Genomic DNA, 18,193 nt, shown 5'->3' with positions numbered 1-18,193 from the left:
TATCATTTGACTCATAGTTGTGAAGTTCAACATTCTGGATCGAAGGGTGCGCAAAGTAATGGAAAAGGGTTATGCACACGCTAAAACGAGAGTCCGAGCACCAAGATCCTCCGCGAAGCGCTGTCGACCGTGTGACGCAATGGCCTGCCAAACTTGTCAACAGTAAGCCCCTGAACGTAATCAGATCGCGTTCAGTGCCGCAGCTGATGGAATTCCAGAAGAGTATACTTGGAAGATTGTTCGGCCGGTCGAAGCAATTTGCTAGCAATGATGTTCCCCAGGTTCAAGAAGAGGTAGACGATGTAGAGCCGCCCATGGATGAACCGACCATTCTCGAACCCTTCATTGTGTCGCCGACCACTGCAAAGGAAATCATGCTCGACCTGCCAGATCAATCTGCGGAGGATGCTGTCAGCATCGTTAATGATCTCGCCCTCAACGACGTCTCGAAATCGTCTCCAAAACCTGCGGTACCAGGCAAGAGGAAGCGCCAGGAGGCAGATGTGGTGGACGGATCTCCAAAGAAGCGAGTTGCGAGGGGGAATGGATCCAATAGGACTAGAGACGAGCCTCCTACAGCATCTACCAATGAAATTACTGGGCATGGAGGCAGATCCAACCGTGCATCTTCGGAAGTCGAGCAGGTGGCTCCTGGGAAGTTGCCCAGACCCAAGAAGGAGCAGAGGAAACGGCACATGGTACAAATCTATCCGGCGGTGCAGAAGAGTGGTGATATGTGGGACCCTGCACCTAGTCCTAAGAAGCAAGTCGAGAAGTCAACCCAACCTCTTACCACAACAACAAGAAACCCCCAGAGTCCAGAGGCGACTCCGCGCCCCCGGGGACGGCCTCCTGGGGCGCGACTGTCTTCGATAAAAGAGCCGAAAACGACGAAAAAGAGTCATCATAGACCAACGCAGGGTATAAAGGTAAAGCTTTGGCGCAAAGGACGACCAGAAGGATACGTGAGTCCCGAAGTCGAAACTCCGGGAGTTCACAAGATCCCAATCGAGAGTTTGCGGCGGAAAGCAGGACCCAAAGCAGGCTCGAAAGCTTCCAGGAGTAAACCAAGCGACAAGCATACGAATCGAGCACCGACTTTCAAATCTACACGCTCTACTGCAGCAGCCAACGGTCACAAGGATGCCATCCTGAATGCAAATATTGACCTGACAAAGAAGCCTGAGCGTGATGCTCGAAGAGCTGCGAAACAGCGAAGAAGCCTTGAGCAGGCCTCTGTATCTACTCTATCTAGGACGAGGGTCGACTCACTAGACGGAGCGGAAACAAGGGAGATCGCCCGAAGCGCGCGACATGGGGGAAAAACTGCTCGGGCCGAAGCACAGAAAGCCAGCGATGGGGGTCAGGAAGACCTCGTCAGTGACTCTGAATTCTCAGGTGGAGAGGATGGGGAGGGAACGGGAGCCGAAGAAGATGAAGGCAAAGAACTTGAAGACGCCGTAGCAAGCAATGATCAAATGTCCAGTCAAACGGGTGGAGAACAAGAGAAACCCGATGAAGATGACTCCGATGAAGATGACTCCGATGAAGATGACTCCGATGAAGATGACTCCGATGAAGTTGACTCCGATGAAGTTGACTCCGATTCAGAGGATCCTTCCGAGGTCCAGGAAAACGAGGAAGCGGATCAAGCGGATGAAGATCATTATGAACTCTTCGGTCAGGAGCGCGCATGGAAGACAGTTCTTGAAGGCGCAGGCTCGGTATGCGGAGCGAAGCTGTTACTCAATCGTATGCCGAAACTCCTAACCGATACTGTCAAAGCCTTGGTCAATGACGTGAGAGAAGCGAGAGGCTTATACGAACAACTGCTGCCCTTCAGAGAAATTGATCATGGTCCACTGGATGGTATACATCTCCAGTTGCGAGAGCGTCTGGATGCCATCGAAAATCGCATCAGGAGTCTGTCAGAAAAGAACGCTGCTACCAAAGGCCCGGAGATGATCAGGGACATATATGCTCGCGCTATCCCAGCCATGGTCTTTCTCCTGCAGTCGGCTCTGACATCCCGAATATACCACTCGGATGAGCCTTGCGATCTCGAAACCCTCAATGGCAACGTCAGAGGCCTTAAAGAGATCGTTCGCCTACAGTACATGACAGTTCTTCTCTGTGAGAGGGCTAAACGTTGGAAGAGTAAGCCCGTACCGACCAGCCGACCAATCATAAAGCCCATTACTCAGAAGATTTACCCATACCTCAGGGTCATACGGGAAGCTTTCGCCCAAAAGCTATCTGAACAGGAGAGGAAAAGAAAATTGAAGCAAAATGACGTAGACTCTAGGAAGAAACAAAATGAGCTCGTCCAGCTAGCCCAGCAAGTTAAGCAGGAAGCTGCGAGAAGGAACGAGATTTTACACAGAAGGATCAGGGAATCCAGAGAACAAGAGGATGAGAGACGTCGAAATGAGAAACGAACCCTCAAGCAAATCAGAGAGGACGAGGTACATGCCAAAAGGAGGGCCCGGCAAGTCAATGGTCATGTTGAGTCGAGCGCACTCTGGTCCAACGCGGAGGATCTAGAGCTGTACTTCCAGCTAGAGAAGGGATATTCGGGAAAGTTAACAAGTACGTTCATCAGCATTCACCTGTTGTGTCATTGCTGTTGACTGATCACTCTCGCAGCCGAGGAGCGTTATTTGAACATATTGAATGCGCCTCTTCTACAGAATAAGCTTCCACAGCACATAAGAGAGCGAGCGTTGTATTTCAAACCAACATTGCTGGAGGAAAGAGGAGCCGTGGAGTGGATATCTAGCATAGAGTAACCTAGTAACGGAAAAAGTGACAGGTTACCAATCCACTGTGCCAATAATCTTTAACCAAGACCTCTCAGTATGAAGAATGCCGCCTCCTGATGTGGCAAAGGAGTGGCCAAAATCGCCGGATGACCACGAGCGGGACATTTGCACATCCCACCATCTCGCCACAAACTCTCAAGTGTACCAGCCCAATCACGGTAACTACGTGGACGCACGCAATCTGGTTTCTGAGACTCCATTTTGATACGGTGACGTTCTTGCACCTACTGAGCATGGTACTCCAAACCACACTCTGATGCGGTGAGCTCCCTGCACATGGGCACTATCGTCGGCAAAACGCTACCTCTGCTTAAGAGACATGATGCTGGCCCTGCGGCTCTGGATCAGCTGTGAACATGACCCCCGTCCACGCAGACCAGAATGCCGTCTTCGGCACGGACTCTGATTGAAGTGAGCCTTCTAGTCGAGCCACGAGGCATGTTATTCCAGACCGGTCATGTCACTCCAAGTATCGGGCCCGCCATCGTCAAAACGCTCGATCTTCTCGCCAAATCTAACGTGAAGGTCTTTGGAACTAGGTCAATCGAAGATCTCGAGCGTCTTGCAGAAGTGAAAGAGAAGGTTCCAGAGTAAGCGGAGATGTACATTAGCTCGCCCACTGCTATCAAAGACGAGGAAATATCGCTCGATGATGATGTGATATCTCGAAAGCCTTGTCTCTACAAAAGACGAACTAGAGCTCTTTGTGGCGGTGGAGCAACTTGCGGAGGTGCAGATGAAGGTGAGGTCGACGCGCATGCATAGGCTTCGGGAATTGAAGCTTGGCCAGCTGATTGCGTGCACGGATTCGAAGCCAATGGTAAGCGCTGGGTGCGATCGCGTTGTCAAATGATTTTCGACTGACAAGACACAGCAGCCCAACGGTCGATTTGTCCAGGCACATACTGCCAGAGGCTCATCAATCAAGGACACGGGAGGCTCCAAGAATGTGAGTTCGAGATTTCTGCTCCTCTGAGAACAGAATAATGATATAGATTTTCAGTGTCTGGCATCTAACGGAGGAAAAGCTACCTGGTTGAAATGGACTAATGGGCATGGAAATTGAAGCGTTCGACACGAGCCTGTTGGAAAAGCGCTATCGCAGATGTTGAATGTATTTAGCAAGCGGAAATACAGTTGGGATCGATGAAGACGGCGGTTGCCGTTGTGATTTGGATACTGATGCGAGGACAGCATAGAATCCTGGACTACGTACTCTTCATACAGGCAAATGAGTCTTCTCTCCTTGTGTGAAGCTATCTGGTACTCGGATGGCAGCCTGTATCCACTCTACACGACTACTAGAGTAATAACAACTAGGTTCATTCCACATTGACAACCATTCTCAAGTTCGTTTCACTGATGCGACCCGGCTTTCGTTGCTCCTGGTAGTTGCCGATGTTTACCCGATCCTTGGATCTCGACCTCGTGTCAAATGTTGAACCGCTTTATTAACTAACGGTCGCTAAAATACGCACAGAAGCGGTCTTTGAATATAGCTTCCCGGTAACAATCCCTGAATTCTCCTCATATCACTCATTTACTGACTATGGGCTCCAGCAAGCGGCAGTTACACGCAGGGCGTCTGCCTGGGCAGGTGGGACTACGAGGAAGAAACACATTGGTCTCGACACAGATTCCAGACTTTACCTTCGAGCCTCAAGTGCTGCCGCAAAAGAATACTGGTCGAACATTCCGGGTACCAAGTCCAACAGACAGTGAGGAAGAAGAGCTACTGCGCCACGAGGGAGGTCGTTTGAGCCCTTGTCTGCCTACGCACTTGAGTGCTGAGAAGGCGCGACATTCACTAGACTTTAACTTCGTTGGATGCGGCCGGGATTGCTTGTCGGCCCTCGGAGATTCTAGCTCGCTCTTCTCCGACAACAGTCCAGCTTCCCTAGCAACCCAGGTGAAGAAAGAGCACCACGACCTCCGATTTGGTGGACTTGGACCTTCAAACCAACAACCATTCATCTTCGATTCACCTCCTCCTTCCAACATGGTGGTGGAACGAGAACCACCCAAGGCGACTCCTCAAAAGTTTCCACAGCCAGCCTTCCCAGCCATCAACCAGCCCGAATTTGGTAAGCCGAGCCCTCTTGGAAACCGAGCGCAGGCCCCCAATGTTTTCAACATGCCGCAACCTCACCAACCGCGACCAGAACATCATCGGCCCGCGCCTTCAGCTGATGCGTCACATCTGCAGCAAGTGAAGAATATTGCGCGCAAGGTTGTGGATCCATTCCACTCTGGACAGGTATCGCATCCAATACTCATCCAGTCGAGTCCAGGCGTTGTGGAGATTCCACGGCCGGCAGCTCCTCCAGCGTGGAACAACTACACTCGGCCCGCACCTACCTACTCATCTTACAATCCTCCTACAAGCGGGTTCTCATCAGTCAACAGCTACCAACGGCCGATAGTTGACCTCACAAAATCCCAAATACCATCTCACTCTGATCCTGCACTTCTCAACGATCGTTTCGGCGCAGCAGACCCCTTCTTGTACGTTGACGCCGGAAAGGCTACGGAGAATATTAAAGCGCTTCTTGAAGGCGCTTTTGAGGATGAAGATGACAAACCACGGACGCGCGGCCGGAAGAAAAAGGTTGATGCTGCAATGGCAGGATTGACAGACAAGCTGCAAGGACTGGATGTGAAAGCCGAGGAAGACAAAGAGAACCACGAGGAAGATGAGGATGAGGAAGAGGAAGAAGACGATGGTACTGTGGATGGCCTAAAAGTGAAGCTCTTGCCTCATCAGGTAGACGGTGTTGCTTGGATGAGGGACAAGGAGACAGGAATCAAGAAGAAGAACGGCGTCTTGCCCAAAGGCGGGATCCTCGCCGATGACATGGGGCTTGGAAAGACCATCCAGTCTATCGCGTTGCTACTCACCAACCCTCGACCATCTCATTCATCTACCACCTCTGTGACCGACAAAAAAGCGCTAGCCGTGAATGTCGGGAAAAGCACCCTTGTAGTGGCGCCTCTTGCACTCATCAAGCAGTGGGAAGCCGAGATCAAGAATCGTGTACTGGACAGTCACAAGCTGCGTGTGTGCGTTCATCACGGCCCACAGCGCACTAAGCGATTCGAAGACCTCAAGAAATACGATGTCGTCATCACGACCTATCAGGTTCTAGTATCAGAACATGGCAGCTCTTCAGAGCGCGAGGATGGACCCCAGGCTGGTTGTTTTGGAATCCATTGGTACCGTGTCATACTCGACGAGGCACACACCATCAAAAACCGAAATGCTAAAGCAACCCAGGCATGTTACGCTCTCAGAGCCGAATACAGGTGGTGTTTGACCGGCACGCCCATGCAGAACAATCTTGATGAGTTGCAAAGTTTGATCAGGTTCTTGAGGATCAAGCCCTACAATGACCTTTCGATATGGAAAGACCAAATTACCCGGCCAATGAGCCAAGGGCGTGGCGGAGTCGCTATGAAGCGACTGCAGTTCTACCTCAAAGCTTTCATGAAACGACGTACGAAAGATGTCCTGAAGCAGGAAGGCGCACTAAACCCTGGTGGCAAGCCAAGCAAAGATGGCACCAGCAACGGTTTTAAGATCACAGCACGAAGAGTCGAGAGCGTGCTTGCGGACTTCAGCCCCGAAGAACGGAGATTCTATGATCGCCTCGAGCAACGCACCGATAAGAGCTTGGAGCAAATGATGGGCGGTGAAAAAATTAATTACGCTAGCGCGTTGGTTCTTCTATTGCGACTTCGTCAGGCCTGCAACCATCCTCAGCTTGTAGGAGGCAGTATGGCTAAGGATAAAGATGCTCTGACTACGGGTCAGGGCTTAGGCAGCCAGACGCCTCGGAAATCAAAGGTAGCAGAAGACGACGTCGATGAAATGGCGGACCTTCTTGGTGGCTTAAGCGTGAAGACAAAGCAGTGCGATGTCTGTCAGATCGAACTTAGCAAGGATGAAGTATCTGCGGGCTCCATACGATGTGCCGAGTGCGAGGAAGATCTGACTGCGCAACAAGGTCAACGCAAAAACACAAAACACAAGAAACACCGTTCAAAGGCCAAGGTCAAATCAGAGGAACCAAAGCCCAGACTCCCCAGGAAGCGGAATGTTATACTCGACGACTCTGATGAGGATGAAAACGCCGACTGGCTTGTGCCTGAAGGCCAACGCCTCGCGGTAAGTCTCGGCAAAGCTGGTGGTAGTGACGATGAAAATGCGGAAGGCGGCGGCGAATCGTTGGCTTCATATGACACGGAAACAGAAGACGATTCTCAGGTCAAAGTGTCGAGGTCCAAGCAACCCAAAGTAATCAGCCTTGATACTACAGACGAAGATGACGACGATTCTTCGGAGGATTCGTCAAACGAGGGACAAGATTCCGAAGAGGAGCTCTCCTCAGTATCCGAACCCTCGCTTGCCTCCATTACAACATCCGCGAAAATCCAGCACCTTCTCAAAATCCTCCACCGCGAATCCGCCACCCATAAATTTATTGTTTTCTCCCAATTCACCTCCATGCTCGACCTCATTGAGCCCTTCCTTCAGCGAGACAATCTGGTCTTCACCCGCTACGATGGCAGCATGCGTAATGATCACCGTGAAGCGAGCCTTGAGCGGCTGCGGAACAATAGCAAGTGCCGTGTTCTACTTTGTAGTCTTAAGTGCGGATCACTGGGCTTGAATCTCACTGCCGCCTCGAGAGTTGTCATCTTAGAACCATTTTGGAACCCATTTGGTACGTACATCTCAGGGTCATTGCCCGACTTTTGGAGCAGCTTTTGAGCTAGAAGGCATCTTTGAGAGCGAACGCCCTTCCATCCCCCACTCCTCCCTCGAACCCATACACCAGACTTGTTTTATGAGTAGGATTCTCGAACCAGTGTCGCTAATGTTGAAACCGGCGCAGTGGAAGAGCAAGCTATCGATCGGGTTCATCGCCTCAATCAGACACTAGATGTTACGGTCTATAAGCTCACGATTGCCAACACAGTCGAAGCGCGTATCCTTGAATTGCAGGAGAAAAAGCGGGTTCTAGCCAATGCAGCAATCGGAGGCGACGGGAAAGCGGTCGGCAAGCTAAGCATGAAGGACATCTTAAATCTATTCAGGAGAGATGCGGAGCATGATGGAAGGCACGAAGTGGATGCGAGCTTGGGAGCGAAGACGAGAATCCTTGCAGCCGCGGGAGGTAGTGGCTCTGGCCCAGTCAATGAGAAAGGGGGACAGGGTACGAGAGTCACACCGCCAGTCATGGAGCATAGAGGGAACGGCCGGAAGGAGGACTCTGTCTTCGGAAGGAGATGGTAAATGATATGCTGGTTTCTTTAAATACGAAAGTCACGACATAGAGCGCCTTGCGATGGATATGGCACATGTAATGTCTTCTGCGATTCTTAATCAATACTAGGATGTTTCAGGCTTTGCTATGATATCCGACAATCGCATTGATAGAACACTGTTGAGGCTGGATAACACGAGGCTATTTATCGCGTCCATGTCCTACTTTGTTGGAAACGTTTCTCCAAGAGGCTAATCTCATCGGTTTGACACCCCTTTTCCTGGCTTTTTGTAGGGCTGAATACCGTTACCCGAGCGACCATTAGTCTCTATTTGTAGACCTCGGTACTGCAGCGTCGACGTCAAATTCTTGGCAACGTGATCCTTTCTTACCGCACAATGGAGACAATGCCATTGAAACCTAAGTAAGGGTCGCGTAAAGCTCGTGCTGATCTTCATCTTTCATTATCTTCTCAACTTCCACTAATCTACGTATTGTGACACCTCGAAATGCCCTCTCCCTCCCACCGCAACGTCCAAACCCGCCCCACTAGGCCTTCTAATGGTCGCACACGGCACGCTGCTGAAAGAGAAGAAAGAAAAGAACATGGAACGCCTGAGAATTCGCGAACGCCAAAGCGAAGAACACAGAGCCCGGAGCGCTCTCCAAGGCGAGAGCGCACCCCACAGAAACGGACGAGGAGCCCAGACCGTAGAAGTAGGAGGATTGTTGTAGAAGAAGAAAACGAGTCGGAGAGCGAGAGCGAGCTGGAACCTAGAACGCCGCAGAAGAGGAGGGAGAAAAGCCCAGCACGGACCGCGCAGACTAGGAGGAGAAGTCCTGAGCGAAAGTCCAAGAAGTTTGTGGTGGAGGAGAAGCATAAGAGTTACGAATCTGACACCACAGCACGGAGCTCCAATCCTCTTTCGATTGATTCACTTGCGAAGTTGGATGCCCTTAACGAGAAGACTGGAGGTCAGGTCAAGGAAAGAGAAAAGAGAGACAGAGTATGGAGCGAGAAGAAGACGGTCAAAGAGAAGGTAGTAACAGGACGAGTTGCCAAAGAGAAAGTTAAGCACAGGCGGAGATCTGATGGCACATATGGGAAGGTGGAACGGAGACGGGTGGTCAGTGGACCGCTGCTTGAAGAGGGAAGATCTAAGCGGGCAAGAGGAGGGTTTGTGAGCGCAGATGAGAGGAAAGGGAAAAGAAGATTTGGAAAGAGATGCTGGATTGCTTTTGGAGTCGTAGTCCTTTTGCTTATCATTTTGATACCCGTCGCCATTGTGGTGAGCAAGAAGAAGTCTGCACCAAGTGGTGGGAGTGGTTCTTCGACCAGTGGGAGTGATCCCAGCAACAGCAACTTGAATGGAGTCAGTGAGAACGATATACCAACAGCGGCAAAGAACACAATTCTGGACCCATTTACGTGGTATGATACGACGAACTTCAATGTCACATATACGAATGACACGGTTGGAGGCTTGTCAATCATGGGGCTCAACTCGACGTGGAATGATACGACGCAAGCCAATCAGTTCGTGCCAGCGCTGAACCAAGTGTGGGCCTATGGAACAATGCCCATTCGAGGTGTGAATCTTGGAGGCTGGCTATCTATTGAGCCATTTATCACTCCAAGTCTGTTCAATACGTACCAGTCGAATCAGAATATCGTTGACGAGTATACTTTGTCGAACATACTTGGACCGACCAAAGCCGCGCAGGTGATTGAGAAGCATTACTCGCAGTTCATCACTGAGGATGATTTCGCGAGCATCCAGGCGGCAGGGTTCGATCATGTGAGGATTCCATACTCTTACTGGGCAGTCACGACATATCCAGGGGATCCATATGTTCCCAAGATAAGCTGGCGGTATCTACTCAGAGGCATCGAGTACGCGAGGCAGTACGGGTTGAGAGTCAATCTGGACTTGCACGCTCTTCCGGGCAGTCAGAACGGTTGGAATCACAGCGGCCGTCAGGGTCCAATTGGATGGTTGAACGGCACCGATGGTGCGCTGAATGCGCAACGCTCGCTTGATCTTCATACGCAGCTATCGACTTTCTTCGCCCAGCCGCGGTACCAGAACGTCATTACTATCTATGGCCTCGTCAATGAGCCGAAGATGACTGCCCTCTCTCAGTCGGCAGTGGTCGACTGGACAGCGAGCGCTGCGCAGATCGTCCGCAAGAGTGGCATGAACCAGACAGTTGCTTTTGGCGACGGGTTTCTAGGAATCGAGAAATGGCAAGGACAGCTGCAGGGGATCAGCGGATTGGTTCTGGACGCACATGAGTACACAATCTTTGACGCTGGTCTGATCGCTTTGAATCATACGGCGAAGGTGCAGTATGCTTGTACTGGGTGGACGGGCCAGATGAAATTGAGCGAGGATACCACTACTGGGTAAGTTCTCCATAGTACATTTGGCACACAGGATACGAAAGGTGTTTGCTCATTGTCCTTACAGCTACGGACCCACCCTTTGCGGCGAATGGTCCCAAGCCGACACCGACTGCACCACCTATCTTAATGACGTCAACGCCGGCACTCGCTGGGAAGGAACCCTGCAATCTACCGACCGCACCGTCGCCGTCCTCTCGCCCGACTGCCCCTCCAAATCCTCCTCCTGCTCCTGCTCCTCCGCCAACGCTAACCCATCTTCCTACTCCAACACTTACAAATCCTGGCTCATGATGAACGCGGAGGCGCAGATGTCAAGTTTTGAAAGTGCCTGGGGGTGGTTTTATTGGACGTGGACGACAGAATCAGCAACGCAGTGGGATTGGAAGGCGGGCATGGCGAATGGCATTCTGCCATCTAAGACGTGGAACAGAAATTTCAATTGTACGAGTGCGGTGCCGGATTTTGCGGGGCAGGGATTGAGTGAGAATTATTGAGAGAAGGTTGGTGGCATTGCGAGGCGTCATATGAATGGCATCTTACCATACCAGAATGTCTTTGGGCTATATACCTGGGTGCCCATACCGAGCTCAACACAGCTTTGTAGCGTTTTACTACCCTTACAATAGGGTCGATTCGAATGTGTATTCCAGACATTCATGTTGAGAATTGTACATGACTTGCTGTACCCGGAGCATTGGGAATCGACTTCTCTTCCAAAGATCCGCCCTCCAGAGCAGATGAAGAGTCGGGCTTGAAGCACCGGATTATTACGTTCACCGGAATCGCACCCACCAGCACGTATGAACGTTCGAACTACACAACGCCTCAGCTGGAACTATCATGTCGTCCCTTCAAGTTGTGCATTTCAGAGAACACCGCCTTGACTTTGAGCTCACCGTGTCAAACGCATGGGTAGAGAGGGGAAGCGCAGATGCCTCTTACGGGGACGATTTCCAAACTACCGCATTCCATGACGGCAGAGCAGATACATGCATCTCTGCTCACGTTGCTGGTATCTCTGCCATGTTCGACTCAATTACATTAACGACTTCTCCTACCTTTGAACACACTCATACCGTCTCATATCCAGGTGGAAACTTGCACTCGAAAATCTTGACAAACATACCTCTCCCCCCCCACAAGCTGCATGCTTTACAAACTCGACCCCACTCAACCCCTCACCCTCCGCCGCTCCCCAGCTTCAAACCCCCTCCCCCCGGTCCGAAATCCCACACTCCCCCACCGCCCGCTCCTTCCCCGCCCTCGCACCCTTCTCGAATGGGCCTCCGCACCGAATCGTCCTGAAAAGCAAACCCGTTGAGCCGGTACGGCAGCAGTGCCGTCTCGGTGTGTATCCGTCTGCAGGTCCGCAACAGTCTCGGGTCGAGTCGACGCCTTTGATGACGTGGTGGAACTTTGTTTCGCGTGGGGTTTTGCACGTTTTCGCCACCTGATTCTATCGGTGCGACTCGGGTGTGTGTCCGATGCAGAGGGTTTGGCCGCCCGAGTTCGAGCTCTTCGGTGTCTTCGCACTGTTCTATGCGGTGCCGTTTTGCTTTGTTGCACGTGCTGATGTTGTAGTGGTGCTCCCTTGGAAATTGAAGTTGAGTGGGGGTTTTGGATGATATCAAAAATTCAAACGTCTTCCAAAAGACCGAGCGATCATTAGGCTCGCATTGGTTCGAGCTTCTTTGTTTTTCCGTCCTGCTCGCGTGGTTTCCTGTTTGGAAACTGGAGTCACGATCGTAGACACTGCAGAAACACCCATCTGCCTAGTTTCTTGAGGGCAAAAACAAGTGTCAAACGCACGCTTCTACACGTGAGGTTTAGCTGACAATCTAATTGCCATTTGTGGTGAAGAAGCGGGCGTAGAGAGTACTCTTGCTTTGGATTGATGTTAGCTGTTTTATTGGTAGAGTGATGGTTAGCGAAGTGTTGGTCAGCGAAGTGTACCTAGTCTCAAAGGGCTTGATGCCTGTACGTCAAAAAATCTAATCATCGCTTTCTCAGTCGTTCACGGCTCTTCATTGTTCTATCATGTCTTGATCCCCGGCTTGCTAGCACTACCATGGAAAAGCTAGAAGCAGCTGGAATACTGAAGGTGAAATTTAGAGGATGTAGTGGAGCTTATAAGTCTGGAGTAAGATATGGATTGCTTGTTGACCCTTTCTTTGTTGCTATGTACCAAGTGATTCAGTTTCTATCTGCATAATCTCATCCCATCCCATCCCAATGTCCGAGTCATTGAGCTCTCGTTACAAACTCATCGCTGACTGGTTCTCCTGAATGACAACAGACTCGACCAACGAATCACTTCACAAGCTATCACCTCTTTCTTTGTCGCGTCCACCTTCTTCCTGGCCTTAGCCATTTTAGTTTTTGCGTCCTTGGCTTCTTCCGCCTCTTGCTTATACGCTAGCTCCAGATTATCGGTGTACCAAGAGGCAAAGACAAGTGCAAGTCGTTGGAGCGGGGATCGCAGTTCCGGATCCTCATTGATATCTTGGCAAACCTTCTCGATCTTGCCTGCGCTATAGTCGACTTCTAATTGCTTGTCGATCTCGGCTGCTGGACTCGCCGTCTGAGCTTTGCTGGGCTTCTTGGCATCGCCAACTGCCAGATATTCACGCTTTTGGTCGGACCATTGGGTAGTTGCGAGAACTCTAATTCGCAGCAGATTAGCCCACGTGTGGTGAAAGAGGCTGCCAGGAACCATTTCCAGTGCGTACACGAAGTGGTTTTCTCAAATCGAGCGTGGCATACGTGCGGTAATACTCAGCAGCTTGTGTCTTGGTCGGGCGGTGCTCGTGAAGTTGATGTAATGGGTCATGAAGACGCTTTCCGCATGACTGGAATGTGTGGGCCCGACTAGGTAGGCACGGTGTTTGGCGGGCCACTTAGGCGCTGCTCGTGCTCTTGGTGTAGTTCCGTTCCCCAGACAATGTGTTAGGGACTCAATGATGTGTGTAATAACTCTTTATTGGTAGTATAAAGAGAATACTGTACATAAAGAACAATTGTAAGTATAGGTTTTCACAGTAGGGTAGAAGGCCGACATGCCTTGGCTACTCTAAGTCTGCAAGTAAGGTGAAATCGTGACGCATGGCGAATTGTGGCCCAATCACACTCATGTGCGTCATTGCGAAACTCTTTGAACCGACAAGCATCGTTCATATCAGGGTCACGGAGGAGTATCAGCTGAGTGCATTGAAAGGTTTGCTCGTTCGAGTGTATATGTGTATGTGTAACATGACTTCTGAGAAAGTTATTATGTGCAAAGAGTGTTGATATTGCGGTTTCAACACATGTAGTAAAACAGATGTAGACTAAATGAGCTTTTTTCCGATATTGTGGTTTATGTCAGCGAGATCGGTTTTGGAAGTATACTCATCAAGACCCTAGTGCGACAGACGGTGAGATAAACATCTCTGAGCAGTGAAACACATACGTGGTAAGAACGGTACGTTATGCACTGAGTAGGTGCTCATAGCTGATGTTACAGAACAGAATAATAACAGTTAAGACCGTTTATATAGGTACCGTCAAGCCACGCTAGACCCGATTGGATCGCTGGTGTTGTAGGAAGGCTGCAACAAGTGACACCATGAGTCTGTGTTCAAGGCAGATTCTCAGTCGAGTAGTGACACTTGTCTCACCTGCAGGCCAATGTTGTGAATCAACTGAATTCGCTGAGCATCACTGTGGCGAGGATAGTAGTGGCCAAGTGAAGGACCTTATATGTCACTGTAAGGTGTGTGTATGAAGTAGATGTAAAGTGTCAGCTGGGTGAGATTTGGAGAACGAATGCAGAAAACTTCAATCTCCAGGTCTGTGGACGAAAAGGCCGTTTCACTTCAACTCATTCACATTCAAGCAAGTTCATCCCAAAAAAAAGAAGCGAGCTCACTTTTCATCACTCTCATCTCGACGAGCGTGAAGCGGCATGTATCATTCTGCGCGTACTAAATCATGAATTGCAAGAAATTGCGTATCTCGCGATATCTATAGGGTAAGAGCTAGACGCGCATCCCTTTTTGCTACATCTACGCCCTTGCGTACATGTTGCAGAAAGGGGTGTACGTCTAGGTCCAGCCTTTCACTGTTGAAATTGAGGCATGCCTGAATCAAGGAAAATGCCTCTTGTTGCGCTTATCTTTACATATTCGGGCATCATTCATCACACAGCCCCCAAAGTGCCGCAAAGGTGAAGGGGGGTGTGCAGAGGTTGAATGTGAATGCGGTCGTCAACAGCCGAATCAGCCTTTTGGAGCACAAACGCGCTACTGCAGAGGAGGCCGATATTCAGACACTGATTCTCGGCAAAAGTAAGGCGATGGCAAAAGCATGAAGATAGTGCTGATCTTTCAGCGGCAACCGCATATTCTTTTTTGAAAGAGTTGGGAGTAGTGGGGAGAGAGCCGAAGCTAATTTGAAGGGGATTTGAGGGCTTTTGAAGAGGTGGTGGACTCTATGGATGTTGGAGAAGAAAGTATCACCGGACAAGGCAGATACGGCACGGAGAATGTTGATAGGCGTGAAGGTGGCGCAGCAGCGCCAAAAAATTACATCTCCTAGACACAGCGCTCAGAAGCGGTAGACGGTGGTGTGCAGGATACCCAGAAGATGTGGGGTTGTGGATGCAGCCGTCCGTGGAGGAGGGCTGAGAGTTCCGAGTTCCAGAGTGTTTCAATCTCACTCTCCACGGGACCCTGCATTAGCTCCTCATGGCGCCATTTGGGGACTACTGGATTGGTCACGTTCCGGGTAGACAAGAAAGCTCCGATGAGTCTTACTGCTGTTGTCCAACGGAAAGATGAGACTTCCACCCGACCCTCCCCTGACGACCTTAAAACCAGGGATGCGCTCGGAATCTGACACTTGGTAGAAATGAGGTTGCGGGAATGAAGCTGCCACGGTCCTGGAGGCTCCGTTTTCACTTCAACGGGAGTCTGCATTAGCTTCTCGTGGAGCTTCTTGAGGATACCTGGCTTCGATGGGCCTTGATGATCACGAGAGTCCTTCGATGATTCTGATTGGCGTTGAGTGGCACAACCAACCGAGTCTTGCCCCCATCGTGCCCCTGGCAATGACGGGCGATGTGCTCGGATCAAGCTCAAACAATTTGAAGATTCAGAAAGTGAAGCCTCGGGCATGGTCTGTGGGTGGAGCGTGATCTGAAAGTCGACTACCCCGCAGGTGTTGACAACTTACGGCGGGAAATTGAAGGAGTGACTGGGAAAGCCCACCCACTCTTCACCTTTAGTACTTGGCTTCTTTCCCGTCGACTAATATAAATATACATCCTCTGAGCTGCACTGATTCTCCACTCCGCAGACATCGTCCAAACTAAGATGCTGCCCCTAAGACTCTCAATCTTCGTTGCCTTAGCATCATGTTCCCTCCTCCTCATCGTGTCAAAAGAGACGTGACTCTTACCTGGTAACATCCTTCCAATTTTACATGCTCTTCATAATTTTCTGGTCTTTCCATTACACATATCTATCTTTCTGACCTCAAATCCGTTTTGGCAAGGGACAGAGCAGCTGATCTATATTCCACATTAGGGACGAAGCCGTAGCTAATGGCGGAATTCAGCTTGGCAGGCTCGGCGGAACCCGAACGGAATCTCAATACCTATTGTTGAGTGATCTGGAGGTACGTGCATTCTTTCAAATGCTTCCACAGAGATGCTCTCTAGTCATCTAGATTTGCAACTTGAGTCTTGGGAACACTCAGCTCCAATGGGTTGTTCTTCCTCTCTCTCTCTTGATGTCACAGCGCAAGAACTGTGTTAGAAGAATACACGCTGACTTTGACATCTTCTAGAGTCCCACAGACATCCCTGAGGGTACTGGCAATGGCTGGAGTGTCAATGAAGAGCCAAACGGACAAGCGCCACCTGACTTCGTTGATGCATTCGATGAGCTGGATATTCCTCAAGGTAGCGCGAACCACTACAGAGTATCTCTGCAAAACCAGAAATTCAAAAACTGCTGGCATACTGGTCTAGTAAGTTTCTTTTGCTTTTTTGTGACCCCGGATTCGAAGATCTGGCCTAGCTCTAGTTTCTCAAGATTTTTTTACAATAGCTGACTCGTCGACGGAGTAGCCCCCAACTAGTGCCAGGTTCAGTGTTCACGTCAACGTCAAGGGCAAGACGATTGTTGCAAATGTCAGTCACAGTCCCGCCGCCATGATCAACGAACAAGAAAGTGTTCCAGCAGACTGGAAACAGAGGCTTCCGAAGGTGTCGCGGATGTCTGACGTAGTTTGGATACAATGGGCGACTGTAGCAAAGGCGGAGGCAACACCGTTGGCAGTCAGCGAGTTGAAATACATCTTCCGGCATGAGATCATCATGGAGAATACTAGATCCATTATCGATCAAGCAGCGGCCAAAGGAGAGGACGAGTTCAACGAGAATTGGCCCGGACTCAAATTCGTCACGACCGACACACAATTCCAGGCACTCTTAGGTACTATCCACGGAGTTTCTATCGTGGATCTCCTGGTCTCACATCCTAATGAGTTGGGTACCAAGTCGATCGAGGCCGTCAATATCTTCACTACAGATGAAGGTGACAACTACCACATGCTGTGGACTCTGACAGGAGACGGAAATACTCCGACTGCAAGCTGACTGGTTGACTACTCGATGGCTGGCACTGCTCCCCGGGTTCTGTTGGTAATACCGGGACTCCGGCGCTTCCTGAAAATGAGAAGCTTGCGTTGCTGCAAATGTATGATAGATGAGATACTGTGCATGCTGTTCCCTTACTGCCAAAGCCAATTCGCTTGATGTACCACGAGCTTGGATATCCAAAATCCTTTACACCCAAAGCATTAGCCATATTGCTACTTTGCCATTCCTAAGTGAGATTTATAGAACATCAAGGAATGTCTTGATTACTGGAACCCCTTACTGGGCGTCATGACCATTGAAATCTTCGCTTACGAGACTTCTCCACCTGAACCACATGTCATATCCACACGTTTTTCGCTTGAAGGGCCTTACCCAGTATATCACTGACTTCCAAGGCGGCTGATGGACGGGTGACAGATTAGCCAATCCAAGTCTAACCATCTTCTCAAAGTCCCAGATAACGAACCTTAAATGCTGAAACGGCTTGATGCTGGAACGGTAGAGGGGCGAGTGCCAGATTATCTGAAGGATTTCAAAATAGTTGGCGACGGCATTCATTTGGTTCAGAATTAGTGTATCTTGTTGCCACTTGTGGAGAGTATCATTATATATGGGAATGGGTTGGGGCACAGTAATAGAATCGGGTTCAGTCGCAGGAAGTTGTGACTGATGCGACGATTGGCCTGATGATGGAATCTTCACACCCGAGGATTCGGGGAGAAACTCATAAACACAGTCCATCTCGTCGAGTTCCCATTTTGGTAGTCGAAACCAGGCACCATGTGGTCCTTCGCTCGTGAGTAGTTTCCACACTTTGTTGGCATCTCCATGGCTTGGCTTGGAGATCCATACAAGATCGAAGTACAGTAACAGACGCCACAAGGCTCGATGATCCCGCTGCTCTTCGATCCAGGACGGATCCCCACATTTTCTCGGCTTATAACGACGACCTTCGGGAGGGTGAAGTTTGGACTTTCGACCGTGGTAGTAATCTTGATCAAGAAGGTAAGATGGCATAAAACTTGTTTGTCCTATCCAGATGCACCTCAAAGAA

At 50.2% G+C, this 18,193-nt stretch overlaps 6 protein-coding genes across 6 annotated transcripts; 5 read left to right on the top strand and 1 right to left on the bottom strand.

Annotated features, from left to right (window-relative positions):
• Positions 1–206: 206 nt before the first annotated feature.
• HO133_007770 (uncharacterized protein) lies at positions 207–2,789 on the top strand (the record flags this gene model as incomplete). Its single annotated transcript, XM_037298640.1, has 2 exons — positions 207–2,589; positions 2,647–2,789. The coding sequence occupies 2 exons, from the start codon at positions 207–209 to the stop codon at positions 2,787–2,789; spliced, it is 2,526 nt and encodes an 841-aa protein (XP_037155976.1).
• Positions 2,790–3,203: 414 nt separating this feature from the next.
• HO133_007769 (uncharacterized protein) lies at positions 3,204–3,888 on the top strand (the record flags this gene model as incomplete). The annotated part of the gene is made up of 4 exons (XM_037298639.1): positions 3,204–3,412; positions 3,495–3,642; positions 3,691–3,771; positions 3,826–3,888. 4 exons carry the CDS (start codon positions 3,204–3,206, stop codon positions 3,886–3,888), a joined length of 501 nt encoding a protein of 166 aa, XP_037155975.1.
• Positions 3,889–4,371: 483 nt separating this feature from the next.
• Positions 4,372–8,118, top strand: HO133_007768 (uncharacterized protein; the record flags this gene model as incomplete). Its single annotated transcript, XM_037298638.1, has 2 exons — positions 4,372–7,546; positions 7,718–8,118. 2 exons carry the CDS (start codon positions 4,372–4,374, stop codon positions 8,116–8,118), a joined length of 3,576 nt encoding a protein of 1,191 aa, XP_037155974.1.
• Positions 8,119–8,598: 480 nt separating this feature from the next.
• Positions 8,599–10,990, top strand: HO133_007767 (uncharacterized protein; the record flags this gene model as incomplete). Its single annotated transcript, XM_037298637.1, has 2 exons — positions 8,599–10,496; positions 10,561–10,990. The coding sequence occupies 2 exons, from the start codon at positions 8,599–8,601 to the stop codon at positions 10,988–10,990; spliced, it is 2,328 nt and encodes a 775-aa protein (XP_037155973.1).
• A 1,344-nt stretch (positions 10,991–12,334) lies between these two features.
• Positions 12,335–13,212, bottom strand: HO133_007766 (uncharacterized protein; the record flags this gene model as incomplete). The annotated part of the gene is made up of 3 exons (XM_037298636.1): positions 12,335–12,380; positions 12,450–12,471; positions 12,804–13,212. 3 exons carry the CDS (start codon positions 13,210–13,212, stop codon positions 12,335–12,337), a joined length of 477 nt encoding a protein of 158 aa, XP_037155972.1.
• Positions 13,213–15,888: 2,676 nt separating this feature from the next.
• HO133_007765 (uncharacterized protein) lies at positions 15,889–17,136 on the top strand (the record flags this gene model as incomplete). Its single annotated transcript, XM_037298635.1, has 4 exons — positions 15,889–15,935; positions 16,061–16,151; positions 16,323–16,505; positions 16,606–17,136. 4 exons carry the CDS (start codon positions 15,889–15,891, stop codon positions 17,134–17,136), a joined length of 852 nt encoding a protein of 283 aa, XP_037155971.1.
• Between the last annotated feature and the right edge of the window lie 1,057 nt (positions 17,137–18,193).

Source organism: Letharia lupina (assembly GCF_014066315.1).
Source record: "Letharia lupina isolate WasteWater1 chromosome Unknown contig_4, whole genome shotgun sequence".
NCBI lineage: Eukaryota > Fungi > Ascomycota > Lecanoromycetes > Lecanorales > Parmeliaceae > Letharia > Letharia lupina.
Note: the sequence above shows the minus strand (reverse complement) of the source record. Positions and strands in the feature narration are given on the sequence as shown.